This window comes from Mauremys reevesii, linkage group 3 (genome assembly GCF_016161935.1).
Source record: "Mauremys reevesii isolate NIE-2019 linkage group 3, ASM1616193v1, whole genome shotgun sequence".
In the NCBI taxonomy this organism is placed as follows: domain Eukaryota; kingdom Metazoa; phylum Chordata; order Testudines; family Geoemydidae; genus Mauremys; species Mauremys reevesii.
Window position 1 is genome coordinate 134,966,012 of NC_052625.1, and position 24,910 is coordinate 134,990,921.

Genomic DNA, 24,910 nt, shown 5'->3' on the forward strand with positions numbered 1-24,910 from the left:
TGCTCGCAGTGCTGTGGCGTCCGCTGTAACCGACCAGAGAAGGCGCGAACAGATTTCCGCCGGCGCTTTCAAGGAAGAGAGGGAGGGCGGGATTGACGGTTCAATGACGACACATTTTTCCCCAGCATGCATTGGGGAAATCCCTAATTCAATGGGCAGCGGGGAGTGCGGGAACTGTGGGATAGCTTCCCACAGTGCACCGCTTCCAAAGTCGAAGCTGGCCCCGTGAATGTGGACTCAGAAGTTCGAATTTGTGTATTTAGTATGGATACACAAATTCGACTTATTAAGGTCGAATCCACAAATTCGACTTAAGTAGATTCGAAATAGTCCTGTAGTGTAGACAAGCCCTCTGTCAGCCCTTTGCACTGCTCAGGTAGAGTAAAGGGGCCAGGTGCAGCCAGATCTGGACATCTGAGATCCCACACCCCACATACCTGTGAATGAGCTCTCAGGTGGCTCCGAGTTGATGTAGCCAGCACCTGTACCTCCAGCCCATCCCTCACTCACTTCTGTCATTGGAGTTGTGTTGAGGACATGGCTGAAGCATGCTGCATTCCTGTTAAACTCAACTGGTGTACAGTCCCTTATGGATTGTTAGCAGCTGGCATAAATGAGCTCAGTGGCTCTCAGCCTTTCCAGGCTACAGTACCCATTTCAGGAGTTTGATTTGTCTTGCTTACTCCCAAGTTTCACCTCACTTAAAAACTACTTGCTTACAAAATCAGACATAAAAATACAGAAGTGTCACAGCGCACTATTACTGAAATATTGCTTACTCCTCATTTTTACCATAGAATCATAAAATAAATCAATTGGTATATAAATATTGTACTTACATTTCAGTGTATAGAGCAGTTTAAACATAAGTCATTGTATGAAATTTTGGTTTGTATTGACTTCGCTAGCACTTTTTATGTAGCCTGTTGTAAAACTAGGCAAATATCTAGCTGCGTTGATATACCCCCAGGAAGACCTCTGCGTACCCCCAGGGATACACCGTACATAGGCGCCAACTCCATGGGTGCTCCGGGGCTGGAGCATCTATGGGGAAAAATTAGTGGGTGCTTTGCACCCACTGGCAGCCAAGCTCCCTGCCCCCCACCTCCGCCTCCTCCCCTGAGTGCACTGCATCCCTGCTTCTCCCCCTAGCTCCCAGCACTTGCCGTCGCAAAACAGCTGTTTCGTGGCATAACAAGCTCCGGGAGGGAGTGGGAGGAGCAGGAATGCGGCACACTCAGGAGAGGAGGCAGGGAAGAAGGGGGGCCGGGGTAGGGATTTGGGGAAGGAGTCCAATGGGGCAGGGAGGAGGCGGAGTTGGAGATGGGGTTGGAATGGGGGCAGGGCATGGGCAGGAAGGGGTGGGGCAGGGGTAGAGTTGGGGTGGGGAAGGGGCCAGAGGGGGGGTCAAGCACCCACCGGCACCAGCAAAAGTTGGCGCCTATGACACCGTACTCCTGGTTGAGTATTAGATTACCCCAGGATGATATAACCATTTCAGAGCCCAGATTAGTCTAGAAAATCAGAGAGCCATAACCAGCCCCATGTCAAGTTCCACCAACCCACCCTCCTTCCAACTCAACTGCACCAGGCAGAAACCAGGCAAAACAGAGAATCTGAGCTGACTGTCCAATTGAAAATGTCAGTGATAAGAGATCTAAGTGAGACTGAGCAGAGGTGATGCCAGCGACTCCTCAGTCCTGATAGGCTGATGTAAATGGCATAGCACAGCCCATGTAACTGCAGAGTACTATTTTTACATATGTTGTCCCACAACTTAACAGCTTAAGTGCTTCCATTGGCTTCTGCCTTGCAGGGCCAGCTCCAGGCACCAGTGCAGCAAGCAAGTGCTTGGGGTGGCCAACGGAAAGGGGCGGAACGTCCGGCTCTTCAGCAGCAATTCGTCAGCAGGTCCCTCTCTCCTTCTCGGAGGGAAGGACCTGCTGCCGAATTGCCACCGAAGAATGGGGCAACGGTGGTAGAGCTGCCACCATAGAGCCGCTGATCGAAGCTTCTTTTTTTTTCGCCTCTTGAGGTGGCAAAAGCCCTGGACTGGCCCTGCTTTCTTGCCAATAAGCGATTATATTTAGAGATGGAAGGTGGGCACAGCGTGAAGGAGAAATAATTGTTCCATCCTAGTAAGACCTATGAGGTAACACAGGAGAAATCAATCAAGCTACATAAACAAAGAGGCAAGGGGCAGAAAAGACACGAGAATGGTACTGCACTAAGGTGAATTCTGGCAAAACCTCTGGAATGAACTCTCTTTGTAAGCTACAGAAAAATATATACCAAAGTCTAGCCTATTAATCACAAGCAATTAGACACACCTTGCCTATTACACTCAAATAATCATTAGACTTAATCTTGTCTGTCATATTACAATAAAATGGCCTTTCCTTCTGGAGTTAATTCTATACTTGTCTCTGTAGTGATATACCCCTGCCAGGACACTAGGAATTATGACTAAAATAGTACACATCAACAGCTCTTGAATAGCTACCTAACATCTTAAAACAAATATCCATATATTTCTAGAAGACAAGAGGGGTAATTAGCATCTTGTACAAAAGCATCAGCTTGGAAATAAAGATACGGGATACTCAGAAATAACAATACTGTCTCTTCTTATTGTGCTTTTTGAGTGATTTAGTTATATTTTGATATGAGTCTCCATCTATTTGTGCTACTTAAAAAAATCACATTTCTAGGTCTTGGGTAAAGCTTTACCAACCTGTTGTCATAAACTACAAGAATTTTAATGCATGAAATGCTTTAAGACAACAGAAAATCCCAAATCTGTTGATGTAATTAATCATTTAGGGACCAGATTTTACCACTCTTTTCATACTGCGTGAAACAGATGTGTCTATAACTATACTACTGGGAACTGCTTTTCTAAATGCCAGATAAATTAATACTGTTTTTCCATCTCAACATGGTCGCTAAAATCAATGACTAAAGTTGACATTCATCTGCCAAGCACCAAAGCATTCAATTTTTCTTGTACACTTTCTACTGTTACATTTAAGATATCTGAACACATGACATTGAAAGAGAGAACAAGATGGATAACTGGTAACTTACAGAATAAGAAGACAGAGAAATCATGGCCACAATTTTCAAACTAGGAACCTAAACTTGGGCTGTTAGTCTTAGATTTTATGTATCTAAATATTGGTCTGGACTTTTATTTTAAGTGGGAGGTCTGTCAGCATCTACAGATTTCAACCTGTAATGATCCCACATGAATTGTGGGTGGGTTGCTTCCAAAACATTCAACAAACAGAAGGTAGATGAAAAGCAATATGATTTATTATTTTTTAAAATCTCATGATTTTAAGCCAATCATGTGTTGTATTAATTTAGATGGAATATATGAGCTAAAGGTGTTAACATGACCATGACTGTGCAATATTAAACAGTGTTAAACAAGGTTTAGGATTTAGTATTCAGAAACCTCAACCTGCTTAGTTCCACGGCACACACACCATTAAAAATCCTTTTTACCTTTTATTAAAAATATATAAAAAAGAAGGGAAAACAGTTTAAGTAATTGAAATCTAAAATATTAAACAGGGCTTTTATTTTAACATCTCTTGTTCCTTTTCTTTTTAGCTGGAGAGAGTTTTTCAAATGAAAAAGACTGTTGTTTAACAGTCATTTAGATGGTATCAAATTTGGCAATAACTGTTCTTTATGGGGAAAGGGGAGAGTTGAGATGGGCTGGAGAGGTCATTGCTGCTGCAATTGTTAAAATTTGATCCCATTTCTTAATAAGACGAAACAAGACAAAACACAAGATGGAGAGGAAAGAACTGCAATGATAGAAAATGCAGCTTCCGTGCCTGGTGGTTGACTTTTACTAGCAACCTCACTCCAAGACCTGGCAAACTTGTGCCAGCATCGGGCTATTTAGGGCACTGCTGTTAGCTGCCATAGGCGGCAGGTTTGCATAATTTTTGGTGGGGCCCAAAATGGTGGTGCCCCCCCACTCCCGCCCTGTAAGCCGATATAAAATGAAGCTACAACACCTCAGTACCACAAGATTACAAGGTTGGAGAAGGGGTAGGGGGTTCCAGGGGCCAGTCAAGGGACAAGGAGCAGGGGGGGTTGGATGGGGCAGAGGTTCGGAGGGGCAGTCAGGGGACAGGCAGCAATTGGATAGGCATGGGAGTCCAGGGGGTTTATCAGGGGACAGGTAGGGGGTGGTCCTGGGGGAAAGTTGGGTGGGGTCTCAGGAGGGGGCAGTTGGGGACAAGGAGAAGGGAGGCTTAGATAGGGGCTGGGGTCCCAAGGGGCAGTTAGGGGCAGTTGTCTCGGGAGTGGGTAACGGGGGACAAGGACCAGTGGTGCTTAGATAGGGGGTGGGAGTCCTGGGGGGCAGTTGGGGCAGGAGTCTGGGGAGGGGGCAATCAGCGGCCAAAGGCTGGGATTCAAAGGGCTCTGAGCTGCTGGCAGCCGCGGGGAGCCCTGAGTCCTTTAAATCCCAGCCACCGCGGCTGGGATTTAAAGGGCTCTGGGCTCCCCGCGGTTGCAGGCAGCCCAGAGCCCTCTGATTCCCAGCCGCGGCTGAGATTTAAAGGGCTCTGGGCTCCCCGCGATTGCAGGCAGCCCAGAGCCCTCTGATTCCCGGCCGCGGCTGAGATTTAAAGGGCTCTGGGCTCCCCGCGGCTGCCGGCAGCCCAGAGCCCTCTGATTCCCGGCCGCGGCTGGGATTTAAAGGGCTCTGGGCTCCCCGCGGCTGCCGGCAGCCCAGAGCCCTCTGATTCCCAGCCGCGGCTGAGATTTAAAGGGCTCTGGGCTCCCCGCGGTTGCAGGCAGCCCAGAGCCCTCTGATTCCCAGCCGCGGCTGGGATTTAAAAGGCTCTGGGCTCCCCGCAGCAGCGGGCAGCCCAGAGCCCTCTGATTCCCTGCTGCAGCTGGGATTTAAAAGGCTCTGGGCTCCCCGCAGCAGCGGGCAGCCCAGAGCCCTCTGATTCCCGGCCGCGTCTGGGATTTAAAGGGGCAAAACCTATCTCCAAATATTGGTGGAGCAGAGCCCCTGATTTTGAATATTCCTGGGGCTTTAGCTCCACGAGCCCATATAAGTTGGTGCCCATGTTAGCTTCCTCTTCCTGGTCACAGACTCACAGCAAAGTTGCAAAATACACAGTCTTGGCTGGCTAAGCCAGACTCATTTTAAACAGGAAGGAAAGGGGGTGAGAGATAGGAAAGAGAAGAAATAAGGTAGGGAAGGAAAAGGACACCTGGAGGGCAGACATAGCCTCACATCCCAGCTGGCGTTCGAGATTTAGCGGAGACTGGCAGAGATGGTGATGTCATCTGTCTCCCTCTCTCTGGCTCAGTGTGGTCAGCACATCTTTCAGGATTAGTATCGAAGAAGGCCTGGGATCCCAGAATATGATGGGGGTAGCAGCAATGATGGTAAAACTCACTCCAGTAGCCATTTTTTCCTCCCCAATGTTTCTTTAAGGACCCCAAAAGGGAGTGGTGAGTGGAACAGTCCATCTCCTCATTATTTTGTCCACCAGTTAGGTCTAGTTTCCAACACACCAATTTGGAGTTACTGGTTTCTGGTTCCATGCTTCTCTTGTTTACCAACGATGATCTTAATACAGTCCTTGAATTATATCAGTAGATTTTTTTGTATGAATCAATTTAGTCCATCTACATTTATTATCATAGCTTATTGTGGATCTTATGAACTTTTCACATACTTTTTACAGTTGAGCTCAGTTATGTGGACTACAAATTTACCCTATTACCACATGGTTAGGAGTGGTCTTATTCATGATTTTTAAATGCTTGAAGTTGGTAGTACTACATAAAAAGCATTTTATAGTGGAGACACAAAACTAGAATTAATGCAAAGAGAAAGTTGAAAAAAAATCAAACAATCATAAACTAGGAATTCAGAATTAGGACTGAAAGCTCAACATTAACTGTATCCCCCTTGTTCTTCTGCCTTTCAAATAAGGTTGTTCTTTGTAGCATTCTAAAGTGTTTGTTAAATAATGTGATTTATAATTTCATACAAACCAGAATTGTTTCTAGAACCTTGCACACAGTGGATTACACTGTCATACACCTACTGAGCAATCGTCAAATCTTCATAGTCTCAAAATCTGACCCTCTGATGAACTTCTGCATTTCACACCTAGGCCTCCCCAGAAGTCGAGATTAGTTTGGGATGGTTTTCCAACTCAGGGACATCTATATTCCTTCCACACAGAGCTGTCAGGCAAAGGTCTCAGAGGCAGAATTGAGCCCAGAAATATTTCTGACACCACACAATGGCTTCCACTTTGACAGTGGTATTTCTTTGAAGTTATTTCCCTGACTCTTCCCCTTCACTCCTTTGAGGCACCCTTAGAGACAAAGAGATAGCGTTTGTCCCCTTACTGTGCCCGGGACATCACAGGGTTAGATCTTGTGTAGCTGCTTCCTGGCCACTTGCTCTGAGTGACCAGGTACTGCTGTTTATCCTCCAGAAAGGGGTATGCCCTGAACCTGGCTTACAGTCTGTTGGTACAGATTGGACAGTTTTCAGAAGGGGACTCCTGCAGTCTAGTTTCAAAACTACTCCTAATGAAAAACCTCTCCTTGTTACCCTACAGAATCAGAAGGTTTACCCCACAGAACTCAGACTCACTCATTATTTTTACTTGCAATTATGTTAATGTTAAAATGTGAGAGACTATGGATTGTGAATGAATTCAATGTGGGTTATTGTTAACATTTCCAATAATAATAATAATAATAATAATAATAATAATAATAATAATAATAATAACAACAACAACACCTTGTCTCCAGCAGTTCTCACTGCTGGGATTTTTTTTTTAATGGAATTGTTCTGCTAAATGTCTCCTTTAGGCTATAACTTTCCAAGGTTCATCCCCTTCACTCCCTCAGGGTGTGCGGCTGACAGCTTTGTGAGGACAGAATATAGATCTCTCCAGGCTGATCCTGTTTCAGTCTCTAAAACACCCTGAGGCAAACCACTACACCAAACTCTGCAGAGTTCATGAATCCTCCATTCCCTCTGCACAAATCCTGCCAAACTCCCCAAGTACCTCAAAGTCACTATTCTCCTTTGAACCACATCAGACAGAACACATACATTTTCTTTATAACCCTCTTTGCATTGTTTTCATATCATTTTTGACAACCTGCTCCCTTAAGCTAGAAGGCATCCTTACAAATTAAACATCCCTCTTCAGCAGCAAAAACAGCCAAATTGCATCATTGTCTCTTAGCCCAGGCCACAGGCAGCAATCCACTTCACTTCTGAAATCACTTTCCTCATCTCTCAGTGAAATGGGAAATATCCCAGAATTTACATTCCAAGCACTAGAAAAATCACATAATCTATGGAGAATCTGGCTAGACAAATTGACTGGAAATAAGGTATACACTTTTAACAGTGAAAGCAATTAACCACTGGAATAACTTACCGTACATCTTCTAATTTTGAGAGTCTCAATTTTTGGGTACACAAGGTGAGATAATATCTGGAGATTGATTCTTGGAAGCACTAATCACCCTCAACACCAAATGAACTCCAACTGAGAAGCTGAGCACCTCTGAAAATCAGGCCCTGATTGACTCAAGTGGGGCACTCAAAATTAGAGATCCCTTTTGAAAATTTGGGCCTAAGTGACTTATTCAACATTTCATAAATCTGTTGGAGATCAAGAAATAGATGCCCAGGGGATTTCCATGGTTGGAATGAATGCTGTGACCTAAAATGACCCATTAAAAAAGTTCTGTATATTTTAATATAGATACAAAACATGTCCCAGATTTTTTTTAAAGCAATACTATCTAAGTCTGTTGAGTTCATTCATGAACTCAAACAACCACTTGGAAGATTTTATTCATGAAATTCAAACTGTAATTAAAACTCATGTGTCCCAAGCTACTGTGCTTGACTAATGAAACATTCAAATTGTAAATCTATGAATAATTTATTTTCTGTTACTGTTACAGATTTAAGGCTCTAACATCTCTGAAGAATGAATGAAATCCAGCCTTCCTGTTGGAATAGCACACCTGTCTTGTTCAACAAATCTTGGAGTGGAGGGCATTACTACCAAGTGATCAGTGCAGCAGAAACAATCATCCTTCCCTCTCTAATTGGGATTATCTGCTCAATGGGATTAGTTGGCAATATCCTCATTGTGTTCACTATAGTAAGGTATGGAATTTAGCATATGTGCTGCTGTAAACAAATCATTTGAATACATTGAGGAATGGAATTGTCCAGCAAAGACTAGTACAATAAATAATTCATGGTCTATGTAGCCATTTTGACACACAGTTCTGTCTAACCAAATTTGGGCCATAATTCAAGAAAGCACTTAAACATATGATTAGGTCCCTCCCTTCACAGAGAAGCACTTAAACACATGCTTCACTTCAAGCACATGTTTACTGAGTTCAGTGGGACTTAAAAGCACACATGTAAGCTTTCTTCCTCAATAGGGATGCTTTTTTGAATTGAGAGTTTAGACACTGATTCAGCTCCCACTGAATTCAGTGGCAAAATTCCCATTGACTTGGATAGAGTAGAGCCTTAAGCTTTATCAAAAAAATTTCATCACCTTCCCTCTCTGCTAACAATGCAGTTTGATCCAGTTAATCATTCTGAGTCAGGAGAGAAAATGCTAAGAGGGATAATCCGTGCAAGAGATTTGCTACTCTGTGACATTCAGACAAAAAAATATAAATGCAAACATCTGACCCTTGCATACATATTATGTTTTCTTGCTCAGACATCCATCTTGGAAGCCAAGTGACCTATTTTGAGACTTTTTAAAGTCATATTTTTAAAGTAATTCTATAAAAACAAAAACAAATGAAACATTCTCCATTTTCTGTCTTGAAAACAGTGTCTCTACCTAAGCTTATTTTTTATATCAGACTGCTATCTACATTCTCCTGGTTAGTAGTAATGGCCTCCCAGAATTTCATCACTTTCCTCAGCATGACCCTCTACTCCCAGTAACAGGAACTTCTGTGCCAGTTGAGAATTCTCTTGCAGCTTTAAGTTTGCTTTGCTATGATCTAGCAATGTCAAACAGACTTCTTGGACCTCAGGATCTGGCCCAATTATCAATTATAGTTTTGTACAACAAGAAAATATCTTTAATCTCCTGATTCTACCAACAGTTTTATAGTGAGACTCAACTGCATGATTTCACCACAGAATTGAAAGACATGTTTAATCAGAAGCTGATCTGATCTAAGCACCCGTAAATTATTATAAACATGATAGACTAAGGTTAATACATGTCAGCATCAGCAAGATTTAATAAATGAACTCTGTCCATAGACACAGTGAACTTTAAGGGGGAAGATTTCCAATGACACAAAAAGGAATTAGGCACCTAATAGCCTGCTCTGCCTTTGAAAACCTCCCTTTGATGCACTAAGACTACAAGGCTACATTCACAAAGGAGCTTAGGTGTGGTGACATTGACTGCATTTTAGGCACCTAGAAAATCACTGGGATTTACAAACCCTGAGTTTGGCACCTGGGCTCCCTATACAATAAATGGGGAGAGATAGATGCCTCAGAATGAGATTCACAGAAGCCAACACGCTAGGTGGGGAGACACCTAAGTTAGCCAATGGGAGATGTCAACGTGAGGGCTGTATCCTAAGTCCTGTCTCTACTACCCCTCAGGGGAGTATTCTACTCACTGGGCGATCGGATATTCTGATGTGGGACTCACTCAGTCTCTTCTGAGAAAGTTGGTCTACTATGAATAACTAATGAAAGGCTCACTAGGCCAAAGAGAGGTGACTCTGTAGCCTGGTGATTAACACACTCACCCGGGATATGGGCGAGCCAGTCCACCTGCTCCAATGACTTTAAATTATGTAGTCACAGTGGAAGAACGTCAGCAGGAGAGATTGAGGGATGCCAACAACAGAATGTCCCATAGCTCAGGGGTTGAAGCACTCTTCTGAGAAATGGCAGTGCCTAGTTCAAATTCTTCCTCCCCCTCAGGCAGAGGGAGGATTGGAACCAGGGGTCTCCCGTGGCCCAGGTGAGTACCTTATCATTGGGCTAAAGTTATGAGGGAGGCCCTCCTCCCACCACTGTTTTGTATAAGTCCACTTATAGCTGCCTGTGACAAGGTGCACTCACCACTGTGGCGCCTCCTGCTAGTTGTTCTGGAGATTAGCTCTGCCCACCAGGGCACCCTCATCTGCAGATGTCTTGCTGCTGTCACTTCTGCTCAAGGACCCACATTACTCCCAGGACCGTGATGTCTTCTTCAGGACACAGCATTGCGGCTGTGCTGTGCTCTGTAATCCCCCTTCCAGGGGAATGTCCTGCAGTCTGATGGTCCAGCCACTTCCTCAGTGGTGAGTGGTGGTGAGAGGGGGACCCAGGCCCACCCACTACTCCAGGTCCTGGCCCAGGGACCTTGTAGATGGTAGCCATGTGTTGCGTCCCCTCCAACCTCTCAGTCTACTTCCCTGGGTAGCTTCCCCACAGCCCCAGCATCTTCTCCGCCCTTATCTCAGGGCCTAAACATGCCAGTCTTAGCAGTCATCCAGGAGCTTGCTCTCACTCCCCTGACCCCACCCAGCACTGCTATGTCCAGAGTGCTAGCTTTCTTCCTCCTCTAAGGCAGCCCATCCTCCCTCCTCCAACTCTAGGAAACTACTGCCTCTGCTCTGCCCTACAGCTCTTTTTATATGGGCCTACTCAACCCTGATTAGCTGCTCCTCACAACCCCTTTCCTATTGGCTGCTTTCTGTGCAGCTTCCCCAGGGCTCCATTAATCCTTTACTGGCCAGTGTGGGGTGGATGCCCCATCACAGGACTCGATCCAATAAGCAAGCTCTGAGCATCCTTACCAGATTGAGCCCCTCAAGGTAGGTGGAGAAAAGCCTGGTCAGGGGCTGCATTGCGCATGCACAGAAGCAGAAACATAGGTCCCTAGGGAACTTTGACTGCAAAAATTTAGATGCCAAGTGAGGTTAGATGCCTACAGAGTTCAGCAGCAGCTGAGCAGAGGTTCTGTGAAGCCCAGTGGGGCCTGATTCTGGGACTTAGGCAACTACAATGGCAGTTAAGTGCCTAAGTCCTTTTGTGAATCTAGCCCAAAATGTCTAATGTACTGTAGAAGTTGGCACCAAAACCAGCTCCCGATCTTTGTGGAGAAGACCAAGGAGTTTGTATGGGCTGGAAGTAAGGGTAATATGTCTGTGAAAATGAATGAATGGATATAAAGGAAGAGAATATTCATTGAGCTTTTAAAATTAATAATATAGTCTCTGAAATATTATAATAAAAGAAAACTAAAAAGGAACAAAGGGGTTTCCCCCCCCCTCTTGAAAGGCCTTTGGCATGAATAACAAGAGGAGGCAGAAGAGAATAGAGACAGACAGTGGCATTAAAAATGTTGTAATTATTGACAGTGAATGTGCTAGATAAGCAAACGGAAGAGATTACTCTACACTGCAATATGAAGGGGGAGGAATAGCTCAGTGGTTTAAGCATTGGCCTAGTAAACCCAGGGTTATGAATTCAATCCTTAAGGGGGCCTGTCATAAACAGTTAGTTAAGGGTTAAGGTTTTTGTCTACCTGTAAAGGGTTAACAAGCAGTACCTGTGGACACCTGACCAGAGGACCAGTGAGGGACAAGATTATTTTCAAATCCGGGTGGAGGGAAGTTTTTTTTTCCCTGTTCTTTGTTTTCTTAGAGAGTCTCTCTTGGGTATTAAGAGAGTCCAGACATCTTAATCAAGTCCTCCCAGGTTTCTGCAACAAATTCTTCTATTCAAGTTAGTGAGTATTAGCAAGGAACTAGTATTCTTATACTTTTATTTCTGTATTTGCAATTCTGTGATTTGTTATAGAATTTCTTTAAGTCTGTACTGATATTGCTTTTACTGAGAAAGAAAGGAGGGGGAATTCTCTCCAGAGATTAATAAGTTAGACCCTGTATTGTTCCATCTTGGTTACAGAGACAGTGACTTTTCTTTTTATTCTTTAATAAATTCTTTTCTATTAAGGACTTGGTTGATCTTTCTTTGGGTGGATTCTCAGGGAAAGAGGAGTGGGAGGTATCCCTCTGTAGTTAGATCCCGGTGTCTCTCCTAGGAAAAGGGAGGGGGGAGGAAGCAGGGGGGAATGGTTTATTTCTCCTGGGTATAAGAACTCCATGGATTTGGGGCTCTTGGGATCCCCTAGGATTTTGGGGAAGGACTGTGTCCCAATCCACGTAACTGATTGGGTGGTGGCAGTTTTACCAGATCTAAACTAGGATTTTAGTTTAGAGGGAAACCAAGGCAGGTCCCCACATTGGAACCCAACAGCTCTAAGTGGGGGTGAGACCTATGACAGGGCCACTTAGGAATCTAGAGCAAAATCAGTACATGGTCCTGCAAGTGAAGGCAGGGGGCTGGACTTAATGACCTTTCAGGATCTTTTCCAGCTCTCTGAGATAGGTCTATCTCCATGCAGTCTTTTTTTTTTTCCTTTTTAAGGACTATATAAAATGTTCACCTTTTGCTGAAAAGATCTGCTTCCAATATGTATCAGGTCATATCTTCTTTCTTACTGAATACATTTTTTTTACTATTTTTTCTTCCGTAAGCATCAGAGTCAACTGCTGAAATAGAAGGTGGATTCTGTCCCTGCTATTATGTCATCAACAGGATTATTAACAAGTTCCAGTAGCAGAATTTTTATTAATAGTGATACAAGATCCAGAAAGAATCCTGTGCTTTCAGATTGCAGTTTGAGCTTACAGGATTGGCAGTTAGAAAATACTTATTTTTATGTGCAAATAAAGCTGATTTGATCTGGACTCTATAATGGGACCCTATGATGCGATTTTTAAAAGCTCCCCAAAAATGCACTTTGGGCAAAATTCATCCATATGCAGAAGGTCAGCACTAAAGTCCCATTTGAGCCCTACTAAATGGCTCATTGACCTTTTCCTGGCCTTCTGAAAATGAGTAGATTTCACCCACAGGGAAGGGAGAGTAGAGTTTCTCTATACCCAAGTACAAAGAAGCAATACAGAACATGCTAAGAAAGGTTGAGAAGGGAGGAAGGGCAAAATTATGCAGATGTCACTTCGGGTATGTGAAGTGTGACCTTGGACTGTTTTGCTGTATGTTCTCTGCTCAGATGGAAGAGAGATGTGGACAATTCCTCTGCACCAAGAAAGAACTGGAAAGTATAGTCCGTTTTTCCTGTTTCTCCATTAGACTGATTTCAGAAACGGAAGCAATAATAATGTTGGAGGCTTAGAATTCCTCATACATTGCATCAATATTGGAACCATTAGGTATCTATAAATGATGTTTTCTGGTTTGACTGAGATTCAGTTAATTTTGGTCTGTAACCAATCCCTAGAGAGATTTCGTTGTGTGTTTGTGTATGCAATGGTTTAGATCAGGGGTTGGCAACCTACGGCACGTGTGCCAAAGGTGGCACACAAGCCGATTTTTGATGGCAAGAGGAGCGGCTGAGCCGCTTAGTCCGCCGCCGCTCTGGGGTTCCCGCTGCTGGCCCTTTGCCAGCTGGGGTCCCACCCCTGCTCCCACTCAGCACCCGCTGCTGGCCTGGGCGAAGGAACCCCAGGCTGGCAGTGGGCTGAGACCATGGCTGGCAGGAGCCGGTGGTGGAAACCCCAGAGCAGCAGCAGGCTGAGCTTCTCAGCCCGTCGCCACTCTGGGGTTCCCGCTGCTGGCCCCTTGCCAGCTGGGGTCCCACTCAGCGCCCGCTGCTGGCCTGGGAGAAGGAACCCCAGGCTGGTAGCGCACTGAGACCCCAGCTGGCAGGAGCCGGCAGCTGAAACCCCACAGCGGGGGCAGGTGGAGACGCTCAGCCCACTGCTGAAACCCCAGAGTTGGGCGGGCTGACCCACTCAGCCCGCCGCCGCTCTGGGGTTCCAGCTGCTGGCCCCTTGCCAGCCGGGGTCCTGCCGCCGGTTCCACTCACCTTGCTTCCAGTTGGAGTTCCAGCACAGGCCCCCTGCCAGACAGGGTCCAGGCCTCCGGCCTTGCTCAGCCCTACCAGCCGCCAGCTCCATTCACCTCAGCTGCCGATCTGGGGTTCCACACGGTTAACAACTGATCATTCAGAAGCCTGTGTGCAGCTTAAAGTATCTAAATAGGTGCCATCAGACACTGGAAAACTCAGCAAGGAAAAGCAAGGGCAAGGATCACACTAAACTGATAAGATCTGCATTTTAATTTAATTTTAAATAAAGCTTCTGAAACATTTTGAAAACCTTGTTTACTTTACATATAACAGTAGTTTGGTTATATATTATAGACTTATAGAGAGACCTTCTAAAAACGTTAAAATGTATTACTGGCATGCGAAGCCTTAAATTAGAGTGTATATATGAAGACTCAGCACACCACTGCTGAAAGGTTGCCGACCCCTCGTATAGATCATCTGTCTGGTATTTAAGCTGAGAGGAGCCACTGATTGGGAGCAAATCCTTTTGAGATTCAAAACATCTGCTGAGATCTCAAGGTGCTAGTTAGTGCAGGCGCTTGGACTGGAATAGGATGAATTATGATTTGTGACAGCACACAGTGCACTTCCCAGGTCCCCCAAAGTTGTTATTGAAATGACAATTAGTGTAAGAATTATTGCAATATCAGTTCAAAGTACTATTTAACACTCCTTTTTGTAAGAGAATTGGGATCAGCCTTTCAAATCCCTTCCTCATTAGTGTGACTGGGAGGAAGAGTGTTAGCTAGAAGACTGAACTAGCTAGAGAAATGACACATTTACAGAATCTGTAGAACTGAAATCTTGATTATTTAAGTTATCTCTCATGGGGCTATATGAATGTGTCAATTATTGAACAGCAAATCGCCCATATGGCTTATCATGGCTTGGGGAAAAAGCTCTGATTGTCAATGTAATTTCTGTGGCCTTAGCAATTGCTGAAAGAGTTTTAAACTCAATAGAGGAAAAGGAAACATAACTGAAAAGAGAGAAAGAGGGTTTGCAATCAAGTCTATAGGCTGCATTTTTGATGGGGTTTCATTGATATCATAATGCCACTATATAAATCCATGGTACCCATGCATCTTGAATACTACATTAAGTTCTGCTCACCCCATGTCAAAAATGATATATTAGAATTGGAAAAGGTGCAGACAATGGCAACAAAAATTATTAGGGGTATGGAACAGTTTCCGTATGAGGAGAGATTAAAAAGATTGGAACTGTACAGCTTAGAGAAGAGATGACTGGAGGAGGGCATAATAGAGGCTGATATAATCATGAATAATATGGAGAAAATGAATAGGGAAGTATTATTTAGCCCTTCACATAACACAAGAATTAAGGATCAGCCAATGAAATTAATAGGCAGTAGATTTTAAACAAACAAAAGGAAATACTTCTTCATACAATGCCGTGTCAACCTGTGGAACTCATTGCCATGGGATGTTGTAAAGGCCAAATGTATAACTGGGTTAAAAAAAGAATTAGATAGAATCATAGAACCATAGGGTTAGAATGGACCACAAGAGTCATTTCCTCCAGAGCAGATTGGCCCTGGAGGTTTTTTGCCTTCCTCTGCAGCATGGGGCACAGGTCACTTGCTGGAGGATTCTCTGCAGCTTGAGGTTTTCAAACTACAATTTGAGGACTTCAGTAACTCAGACATAGGCTAAGGGTTTGCTACAGGAATGGGTGGGTGAGATTCTGTGGCCTGCATTGTGCAGGGGGTCAGACTAGATGATCATAATGGTCCCTTCTGACCTTAAAGTCTATGAGTCTATGATCAGAGGGGTAGCCGTGTTAGTCTGGATCTGTAAAAGCAGCAAAGAGGCCTGTGGCACCTTATAGACTAACAGACGTTTTGGAGCATGAGCTTTCGTGGGTGAATACCCACTTCGTCGGATGAGTCTATGAGTCATCTAATCTAACCACCTACCAAAATGCAGGATTTGTTCCTAGAGGATAGGTCCATCAATGGCTATTAACTAAGATGATCAGGGACACAGTCCAATGCTGCAGGTGTTCCAAACCTCCAACCGCCAGAAGCTGGGACTGGATGACAGGGGATGGATCACACAAAATTGCCCTGTTCTGTTCATTCCCTTTGAAGTATCTGGCATTGGGAACTATCAGAAGACAGGATCCTGGGCTAGATGGACCACTGGTCTGACCCAGTATGGCCGTTCTTATGTTCTTTTGATTCGGATAGAAATGGTGGTGTTGATGGATCATAAACAAAATTTCTTAAATAAAATATAGGTAAACTGTAACCAATACATTGGTATTAAAATGATTTAGGCAATAACGTGTATCAAATGGGTCTCTACTTCAGTATTGTGGCAGCTCTGACAAACTACAGGAATTTTCAGTATCTAGAGAGAGCTGTGCAAAATTCAGCATGCAAATAAGCTCGCTCCCCCATCCTTTGTACCCTCCCATCCTCTGGTCTCTAATTAAATATGCATAGATCCTTGTACCTTGCACATACAGCATGGAAGAAAGCATGTCATCTCTCCCACAACAATTACTGTGTTCTCAGTATGGGGGTGTTCTTTGTCTTACACTCGGTCCCAGGCTTCAACCCTCTCTGACAATTCCATGTTGACGCTAACAGCGGGTGGGGGGGGGGGGAGCCAAACAGAAACAGAGACATATTTTCAAAACATCCAGAGAAAATATTTGCACTTGAAAGGTTCACGTCTTTTAGTTTTGTGTATTCAAGATCTTGTCTCTTGCTCTTCAGTTGCACTGACTCTAATAGTGCTTCAGTTGCCTTGGGATGCTTGCTACACATTCTTTGCTGATTATTGTAACATAAAATTTGACAGAGTAGAGAATTTGAGCTTCCAACTGTAAGTTCAGAAATGCCTGTCAGGCTCTCTCCCGTTATTATGCATGAAGCAGTGCACAAAAGCCCTACAACAAGGAAAAACCGAATTTCACCTTTCTGGTAAACATGTTTACATGCAACATACAAAAGATTTATTTTATCTGGAAAGTCTGAGTGTTTAAACATAATAGCACCACTGGATGCCTGAAGAGCAACAGGGGGTTTTCTGGAGATCTTCTAGGCTCTTTCAGCATAGACAAGGTTATAGGCTGTTTGTCTATAAACATGGGAGGAAAGAACAAACAAACACAAACAAGCATCTCCACATGCTCCAATTATCAGTGCCAGCAAACAAACATTATAGCTTTGTACTTCTGTTTTTTCCACATCACAGCCAGATGAGGTAGAAGCATACTTCATTACTTATTAGAATTGTGTGAAACAACCATTTATGTCTAGCTGGCTCCATTGAGCTATAATTTGTGTCTTTGGAAATACTCTTATTTCATACATTTGAGGACTTAGTGGCTGCAGTACAAATAAGAAGAAACTTGGGACACTGTTTGTGTGGGTGTTATTAATATTATTTGTGAAGTGCCAATAGTGTGGTCAGTGTGCTGAATGCAGTATGCACAAGTGGGAATGGAATTTTCTTGCCTGCAGATCTGCCTTCTTACCTTTTGTGTCTTTCAGTGAGATTGACACATAAGCCTCTACCCTCTACTGGAAAGTAGACTGAAAAGGAATATTATAGGCACCCACTGCTTTCAGAAAACCTTTTGAGGCTGTATTGGGTTGTCTGTTCTTTGTTGGGGAGAAGATATACCGGTACTCATAATATGGCCCTGATGCTACAAAGCACTTTAACACGTTTCACTTTAAGCATGCAAGAAACCCAGTGGGACTGTTCTCGCCAGCTGCGGTCAGTGGGTCTATTATTTACATGCACCACGCCTGCACACCCCTCTCTCACACATACACTCTCCCCCCAGCCCACAACTGAGGGCTGTGCTGAGCTAGGAACTTAATTTTTGTAAAGGACCAGATCCTCATCCTCCATTGAGGAGTTCACTAATTTACACCACCTGAGCATATAACCCACTGTCTGCAGATATCATTGAACACACAAAAGCTGTGCTATAGGAACCTAATTACATTTGCAAAGTCAAGCACTCACAAGTTAGAAAATGCCAGAATTAAGGCTGCCTGTGCAACCTTAATTCAGCCCCTTTATGCATATGAATTATGATACAGTCTTTAATTACATGATCGCACATAATTTTTCCACACAACCCCTGCCTCCTTCCATGAATAGGATGGACAGTGCTCACTGAATGAGCAGCTCTTCAATATTTTATTTTCTCTGGATTGTTCAGTGCATGGCCCCAGGGCTTTCTTTACTGCACACTGTTCAAACCCTGATCCAAAGATGGAATTATTAATTTCCTCATGGGCTTTTATTATTAGTTATTATTTGTATTATCATAGCCGTAGAGCCCCAATCATAAACTGGAACTGGGACTCCATTGTGTTAGGTACTGTACTCATCACTATAATATCTGAGTGCCTCACAAACATTAATTATTATTTTTTCACAACCTTGTGAGATGAGATGGTGGTATTATCCCCATTTTACAGACAGAGAACTAAGGCACAGAGATTAAGGACAACTGGGTGCCCAATTTAAGACGCCTGATTTTCCAACATCTCACGGCACTATCTAGCACTTTATATATTCAAGAACAGCTCTCATTGATTTCACTTGCAGCTGAGAGTGCAAATCAGACCCCAGGCTATCAACTTGGGCATCCAGAAAAGAGGAACACACAACTAATAACCACCTGTGAAGAGTTTGGTTTAAGTAACTTGTCCAACATCGCACAAGAACTCTGTGGCAGAGACATGAACAGAATCCAATTCTTCAGGCAGTATTCAGCTGCCTTAACCAGGAGACAATCCTTTCTCTCCTCCAATCCCTTTCCTGCCTCTTTCGCTACACAACTTCCAACTGCTGCAATAAATAAGGCAGAGGTCCTAGAGACAACACCCTCCTTCAGTACATGACCCTGACTCACTCCTCGAAGCAGCAATACGGTGGAAAAATAATATGTGATCGTGTAATTATAGATTTCAGAGTAGCAGCCGTATTAGTCTGTATCCGCAAAAAGAACAGGAGTACTTGTGGCACCTTAGAGACTAAGGCTATGGCTACACTTAAACTTCAAAGCGCTGCCGTGGCAGCGCTGGCCGCGGCAGCGCTTTGAAGCGCTAAGTGTAGTCAAAGCGCCAGCGCTGGGAGAAAACTCTCCCAGCGCTGTCCGTACTCCAGCTCCCTGTGGGGAATAACGGACAGCGCTGGGAGCGCGGCTCCCAGCGCTGGGGCTTTGATTACACTGGGGCTTTGTAGCGCCGCAATTTGCAGCGCTGCAGAGGGTGTGTTTTCACACCCTGCTGCAGCGCTGCAAATTTGTAAGTGTAGCCAAGCCCTAACAAATTTATTTGAGCATAAGCTTTTGTGGGCTACAGCCCACTTCTTCGGATGCATGGAATGGAACATATTGAAGAGATATATATACACATACAGAGAGCATGAAAAGGGCAACTCTAAGAGGCCAATTAAGTAAGGAAAAAAAAAACTTTTGAAGTGATAATGAAGATAGCCCAGTACAGACAAGTATCAGAGGGGTAGCCGTGTTAGTCTGGTTCTGTAGAAGCAGCAAAGAATCCTGTGGCACCTTATAGACTAACAGATGTTTTGCAGCATGAGCTTTCGTGGGTGAATACCCACTTCTTCGGATGCAGTACAGACAGTTTGATAAGAAGTGTGAGAATACTTACAAGGGGAGATAGATTCAATGTTTGCAATGGCTCAGCCATTCCCAGTCCCTAAAACACTCAAAAACCAGTAGGAGAACACTTTAACCTTTCTGGTCATTCAATGACAGATCTGCGGGTGGCAATTTTGCAACAGAAAATCTTCAAAAACAGACTCCACCAAGAAACTGCTGAGCTGGAATTGATATGCAAACTAGATACAATCACCTTAGGTTTAAATAGGGACTGGGAATGGCTGAGCCATTACAAACATTGAATCTATCTCCCCTTGTGAGTATTCTCACACTTCTTATCAAACTGTCTGTACTGGGCTATCTTCATTATCACTTCAAAAGGTTTTTTTTTTTTCCCTTACTTTATTGGCCTCTTAGAGTTGGTAGGGCAACTCCCACCTTTTCATGCTCTCTGTATGTGTATATATATCTCCTCGATATATGCATCCGAAGAAGTGGGCTGTAGCCCACGAAAGCTTATGCTCAAATAAATTTGTTAGTCTCTAAGGTGCCACAAGTACTCCTGTTCTTTTTGTAATTATAGACTGTATCATAATGTGTTTGCATGGGAGGTGGAGCAAATAAAGTTTATATAAGTAACCTTAATTCTGGTATTTTGCAACTTTTGAGTGCTTGACTCTGCAACCTTAATAATGCTCTTTTAACACAGTTTAACATTTGTGTAATATATTTAAAAATGCTAATATAGGTCACCAGCCATAGAATAAAGAAGCTACCATTGAAGATGAATACATTATATGATAATCCCTCTGGGAATGAGCGGGGACATCTTTGCTAGTTGAGCCAGAAGAAGATAAGGTACAGGAAAGGGCAACAAAAATGACTAGAGGTATGGAACAGCTTCCTTATAAGGAGACTGGGACTTTTCAGCTTGGAAAAGAGGCAACTAAGAGAAGATATGATGGAGATCTATAAAATCATGACTGGTGTGAAGAAAGTATTATTTACTCCTTCTCATAACGCAGGAACTAGGGATCACCAAATGAAATTAATAGGCAGCAGGTTTAAAACAAACAAAAGGAAGTATTTCTTCACACAACGCACAGTCAACCTGTGGAACTCCTTGCCAGAGGATGTTATAAAGGCCAAGACTATACAAGGGTTCAAAAAAGAACTAGATAAGTTCATGGGGTATAGGTCCATCAATGGCTATTAGCCAGAATGGGCAAAGGATGCAAAACCATGCTCTGAAGTGTCCCTAGCCTGTGTTTGCCAGAAGCTGGGAATGGGCGACTGGGGATGGATCACTTGATGATTACCTGTTCTGTTCATTCCCTCTGGGGAACCTGGCATTGGTCATTGTTGGAAGACAGGATACTGGGCTGGATGGACCAGTGATCTGACACAGTATGTCCGTTCTTATGTTCTTATATAATGGGACATGGAAGGATGCATTTATGATAACTGACAAGTTGTGGCATTATGAGGGCATATGGTCAAAACAAACAATACAAACATTTTAATTCAAAGTACCAAAATTCACTGTCCTCTCTCATTCCTCTCGTCCCCATTATTTCCATTCTCTCTTTTAGGTAAGCAAACAAACAAATCTTGCCATGTCTCACATCCCCTTGCAGCCCTGTTAGCAAAGGAGATTCCTCTCATTCTCAGATATATAATTATACACTTTTCTTCATCTGAGGAGATATGTTCAGCATTTGTAAGTTGCTACTTGCTTCAAGTGTGGTGGCTTGCATGGAAAACATTTTGCTGAGGGACTACTGAAACTCATTTTCACCTGTGATCTAAACTACAACTAGAACCCAGACCATCGGAGGTGACCGATTAATGTTTTAGGGCCAGATTTGTAAAAAGTGCTGAAAGCTGCAGAGAGGTACCCAGCGGGATTTTCAGAATTGCCCCTTTAAAAATCTAGCCCTTGGTTCACTGCATCATCTAGTACCCAGGTCAGAGGGCCTGAGTCTCGCCTCTCACTTACAGTAGCTTTACCTCATGACACTCCATTAACTACAGTGGAAGTATTGAGAGTGGAGAATCAGGCCCAGAGATTTTTTAAATTTTTATAAATTTTTTGAAAGAGAAGTTTGGGTTACCCAGGTGGGCATTGAAAACTAAACAGCATTAGCTCAGCAACATTGATGTTGACTATGTCAAGTAATCTGTTTTCCCCATTTATTTCAGGTCTAGAAAAAAAAACATTCCAGATATCTATATCTGCAATCTGGCTGTAGCAGATTTGGTTCATATCATTGGCATGCCCTTTCTCATTCATCAGTGGGCCCGCGGAGGAGAGTGGGTGTTTGGCAGCCCTCTATGTACCATCATTACATCCTTAGACACATGCAACCAGTTTGCATGCAGCGCTATTATGACAGTCATGAGTTTGGACAGGTACGTGGTTTAATCTGAATATATCCTAATTCTGTACAACAAATGCAACACTATTTTAATTTCATGTTTAAAAAGAGCTTTTCACAAATCCATCTTTATTAATTCGAGAATAAGAAATGTTATCTTTTCTGCAGGGGTTAGTTTACAAACAGTATGAATACCCTTTTCTTGCTATTTTAGGCCCCAGGTTAGCAAGGTACTTGAACACATGCCTAATTTTAAGCATGGAAGCAATCTCATTGACTTCAGTGGAACTATCTTGGGGTTAAAGTTAAGCACATGCTTATGCAGCTTGCTGCATTGGGGGTGCAGATTATATTAATAGTCAATTTCCCAAAGAAACTATATATATTTTAATGATTATAGTGTAATAATAATAAAAATGGCTTCATGGTGAACTACAGAAGCCTTGATTTTAAAATAAAACAGTGACAAATAGTATATCTGTTTACATTATTTCTGAAAACCATTTTTCTTATTGAAATTCAGTGACAGTATTGACTGTACAACAGGAGTCTCAACTTTAATCATGTCAACAAGTTCCAAAAGCAGTTTTTGTGTGGTTCGGATCTTAAAGAAAGGTGTGATCATGGACAGGAAGGGCAAGTGTACAGTGAACCCAGGATGCTTTTACAAGTGTGGTGGAAAGCGTGAACAAAAATAATACCACCACCAATTCAGGAATAGAAGGAAAGCATTAAGGAAATGTTAAGGAGAGATATGAGTTAGGATAATAAGAGGTGAGGGGTAGAAAGATTGATTTGTAAGATGTTGCTATGAAAGGTGCCAACTAAAACCATGGGCGTGGATTATATCATCAGAGGAGAATAAAGAGAGGACTAAGGATAGAAATTTGAAGGTATATCAATGGAGAATAAAATAGAAAAATGAAATCTAGAAACAGCTTTAAAAGTAGGTAACTACAGCCAGTTTTTCATGGGCTAGATAAGTGTATTAACATTAGACGTAGCAATTGAATGACAAGGAATTGAATAAAAAAAATGAGAAAATGATAATTGTCGCTCAAATCCAGTTTTTAAGGTAGGGACCTGGCAGAGCTGCCAACAGGGGGCGCAAAAGGGGCAGCGACGTTAAAGCGCTGCCGTGGCAAAGGGCCCTGTTTAAAGCACTGCCGTATCAGCGCTTTAATGTCATTGCCTCTTTTGCGCCCCCCAGGCCACCGACGGGGCGGGGCGGGGAGAGGGAAAGGAGCAACTGCCCTGTGGCTGGTGATTTAAAAGGGCCCGGGGCTCAGGCTGCTGCTACTGCAGCAGCGACTGGAGCCCTGGGCTCTTTAAATCACCGCTGGAGACCCAGGCAGTGTGGGCCAGGCAGCGCAGATGGGCTGGCTGGAGGACGCTGATCCCCGGCCCTGCCCCTTCTGCCCGAGGCCCTGCCCCTTGGGGGGCAGAGTCAGCCCCCATACTGGCAAGAGCTCAATTTTACTTTCACCCCGACTGTGTGGCCACTTCAAAACAAAGATAGGTTGAGCACGTTGGCTACCAGATCCTTATTTGTATCTGTCACCTTGCTGGATAATATTATTTTCCCTAGCAGTGGTCCTTCATGAGTTACATTAGAGAGCCATCCAGTCGTGGCATTGATATCATAGCCTTTACACCCTGAAAAACAACTTTATATATGAGTGCTTCAAGAAGTGACATAAACAACTGCCTCTCCATGGTTAGCTGGAAATTGCATGGGCTGCCTAGCAGTGTTTGCCTTTCATTTACTTGATTTAATATTTAATAATAAATCATTTAAGCAAAACTCTAAAAACTACTTGGGTTGCTAATGCATATTGTCATTTACAAGGTTTCCCACAGTGACACTGAGGCATTTGTGCTGCTTAATATAGATTAATGTTGATGTCACAAACAAACTTTAAGTACATAAAACAAAGCTGAAGTCGTGGCAGCAGAACTTTAGTCTGTTGCTAAAGGGACACATCCTCAGGAACAACTCACAGCTCCTGTCCTTCTAGTGGAGGAGGAGACACACATCGGAACTTATTCTGATGTCCTTTAAATCAAAGTAAATCCACTGAAGTCAGTGGAGTTACATCAGTTATGTACACAAGTTATGTTGACTCAGCTGCATCACTGAGAGATGTGAACAATCCATGCCCCTGAGTGACAAAGTTATGACCCAACCCCCAGTGTAGACAGCACTATGTTGATGGAAGCAGCTGCTATAGCAGTTTAATTGAAGACATAGCCTTACTCTGCTCCCAGTCAGGGCTGGCTCCAGCCACCAGCGAAGGAAGCAGGTGCCTGAGGCGGCCAATAGAAAGGGGTGGCACTCCGTCCAGTACTGGGGCGGCACGTCCAGGTCTTCAGCAGCACTTCAGCGGTGAGTCCTTCACTCCGTCTCTTCTTCTTTGGCGGCACTTCAGCGGGAGCTCAACCATTTTGTTTTTGTTTTTCGCTGGGGGCGGCAAAAAAGCTGGAGCTGGCCCTGCTGCCAGCGAAGGAAGGGTCAAACCTCCAATTCACTGAAATATGAGCAGGATCCAACGTATACAATCGAAATCCATCAAGTAATAAACCAGGAACTGGGGACACTAAATTAGAATTGCAGACTCAATGACATTTGAGTAGTGTTAACAGAAAAGCATCTTGAAACTTCACATTACAGTTATACTGAGTTAGTTTAATCTTTCTGATAACCAAGGGTTAGTGGCAAAATGAGTTCTTTCAGTTACATTCTTATCTCACGGGATTTCTTTTAAGATAATGAAATGAATTTTAACACGTTTTCTTTTACAAAAGTCTGATTTGAAAATGTTTTAACACACCAGAGCATGATAGACAATATAAACCCCAGGGGTTAAATTCAGGTATCAAAACCTCATATAGTCATTCTCAATT

At 43.5% G+C, this 24,910-nt stretch overlaps 1 protein-coding gene across 1 annotated transcript in view; it reads left to right on the forward strand.

Moving 5' to 3' along the window:
- Positions 1 to 7,705: 7,705 nt before the first annotated feature.
- MCHR2 (melanin concentrating hormone receptor 2) overlaps positions 7,706 to 24,910 on the forward strand; it is a 51,475-nt gene continuing 34,270 nt past the window's right edge. The window contains exons 1-3 of the mRNA XM_039532128.1: positions 7,706 to 7,769; positions 7,996 to 8,203; positions 21,831 to 22,040. Of these exons, the coding sequence (XP_039388062.1) occupies positions 8,022 to 8,203; positions 21,831 to 22,040 (392 nt within the window). The 5' untranslated portion in view covers positions 7,706 to 7,769; positions 7,996 to 8,021. The remainder of the gene's footprint in view (positions 7,770 to 7,995; positions 8,204 to 21,830; positions 22,041 to 24,910) is intronic.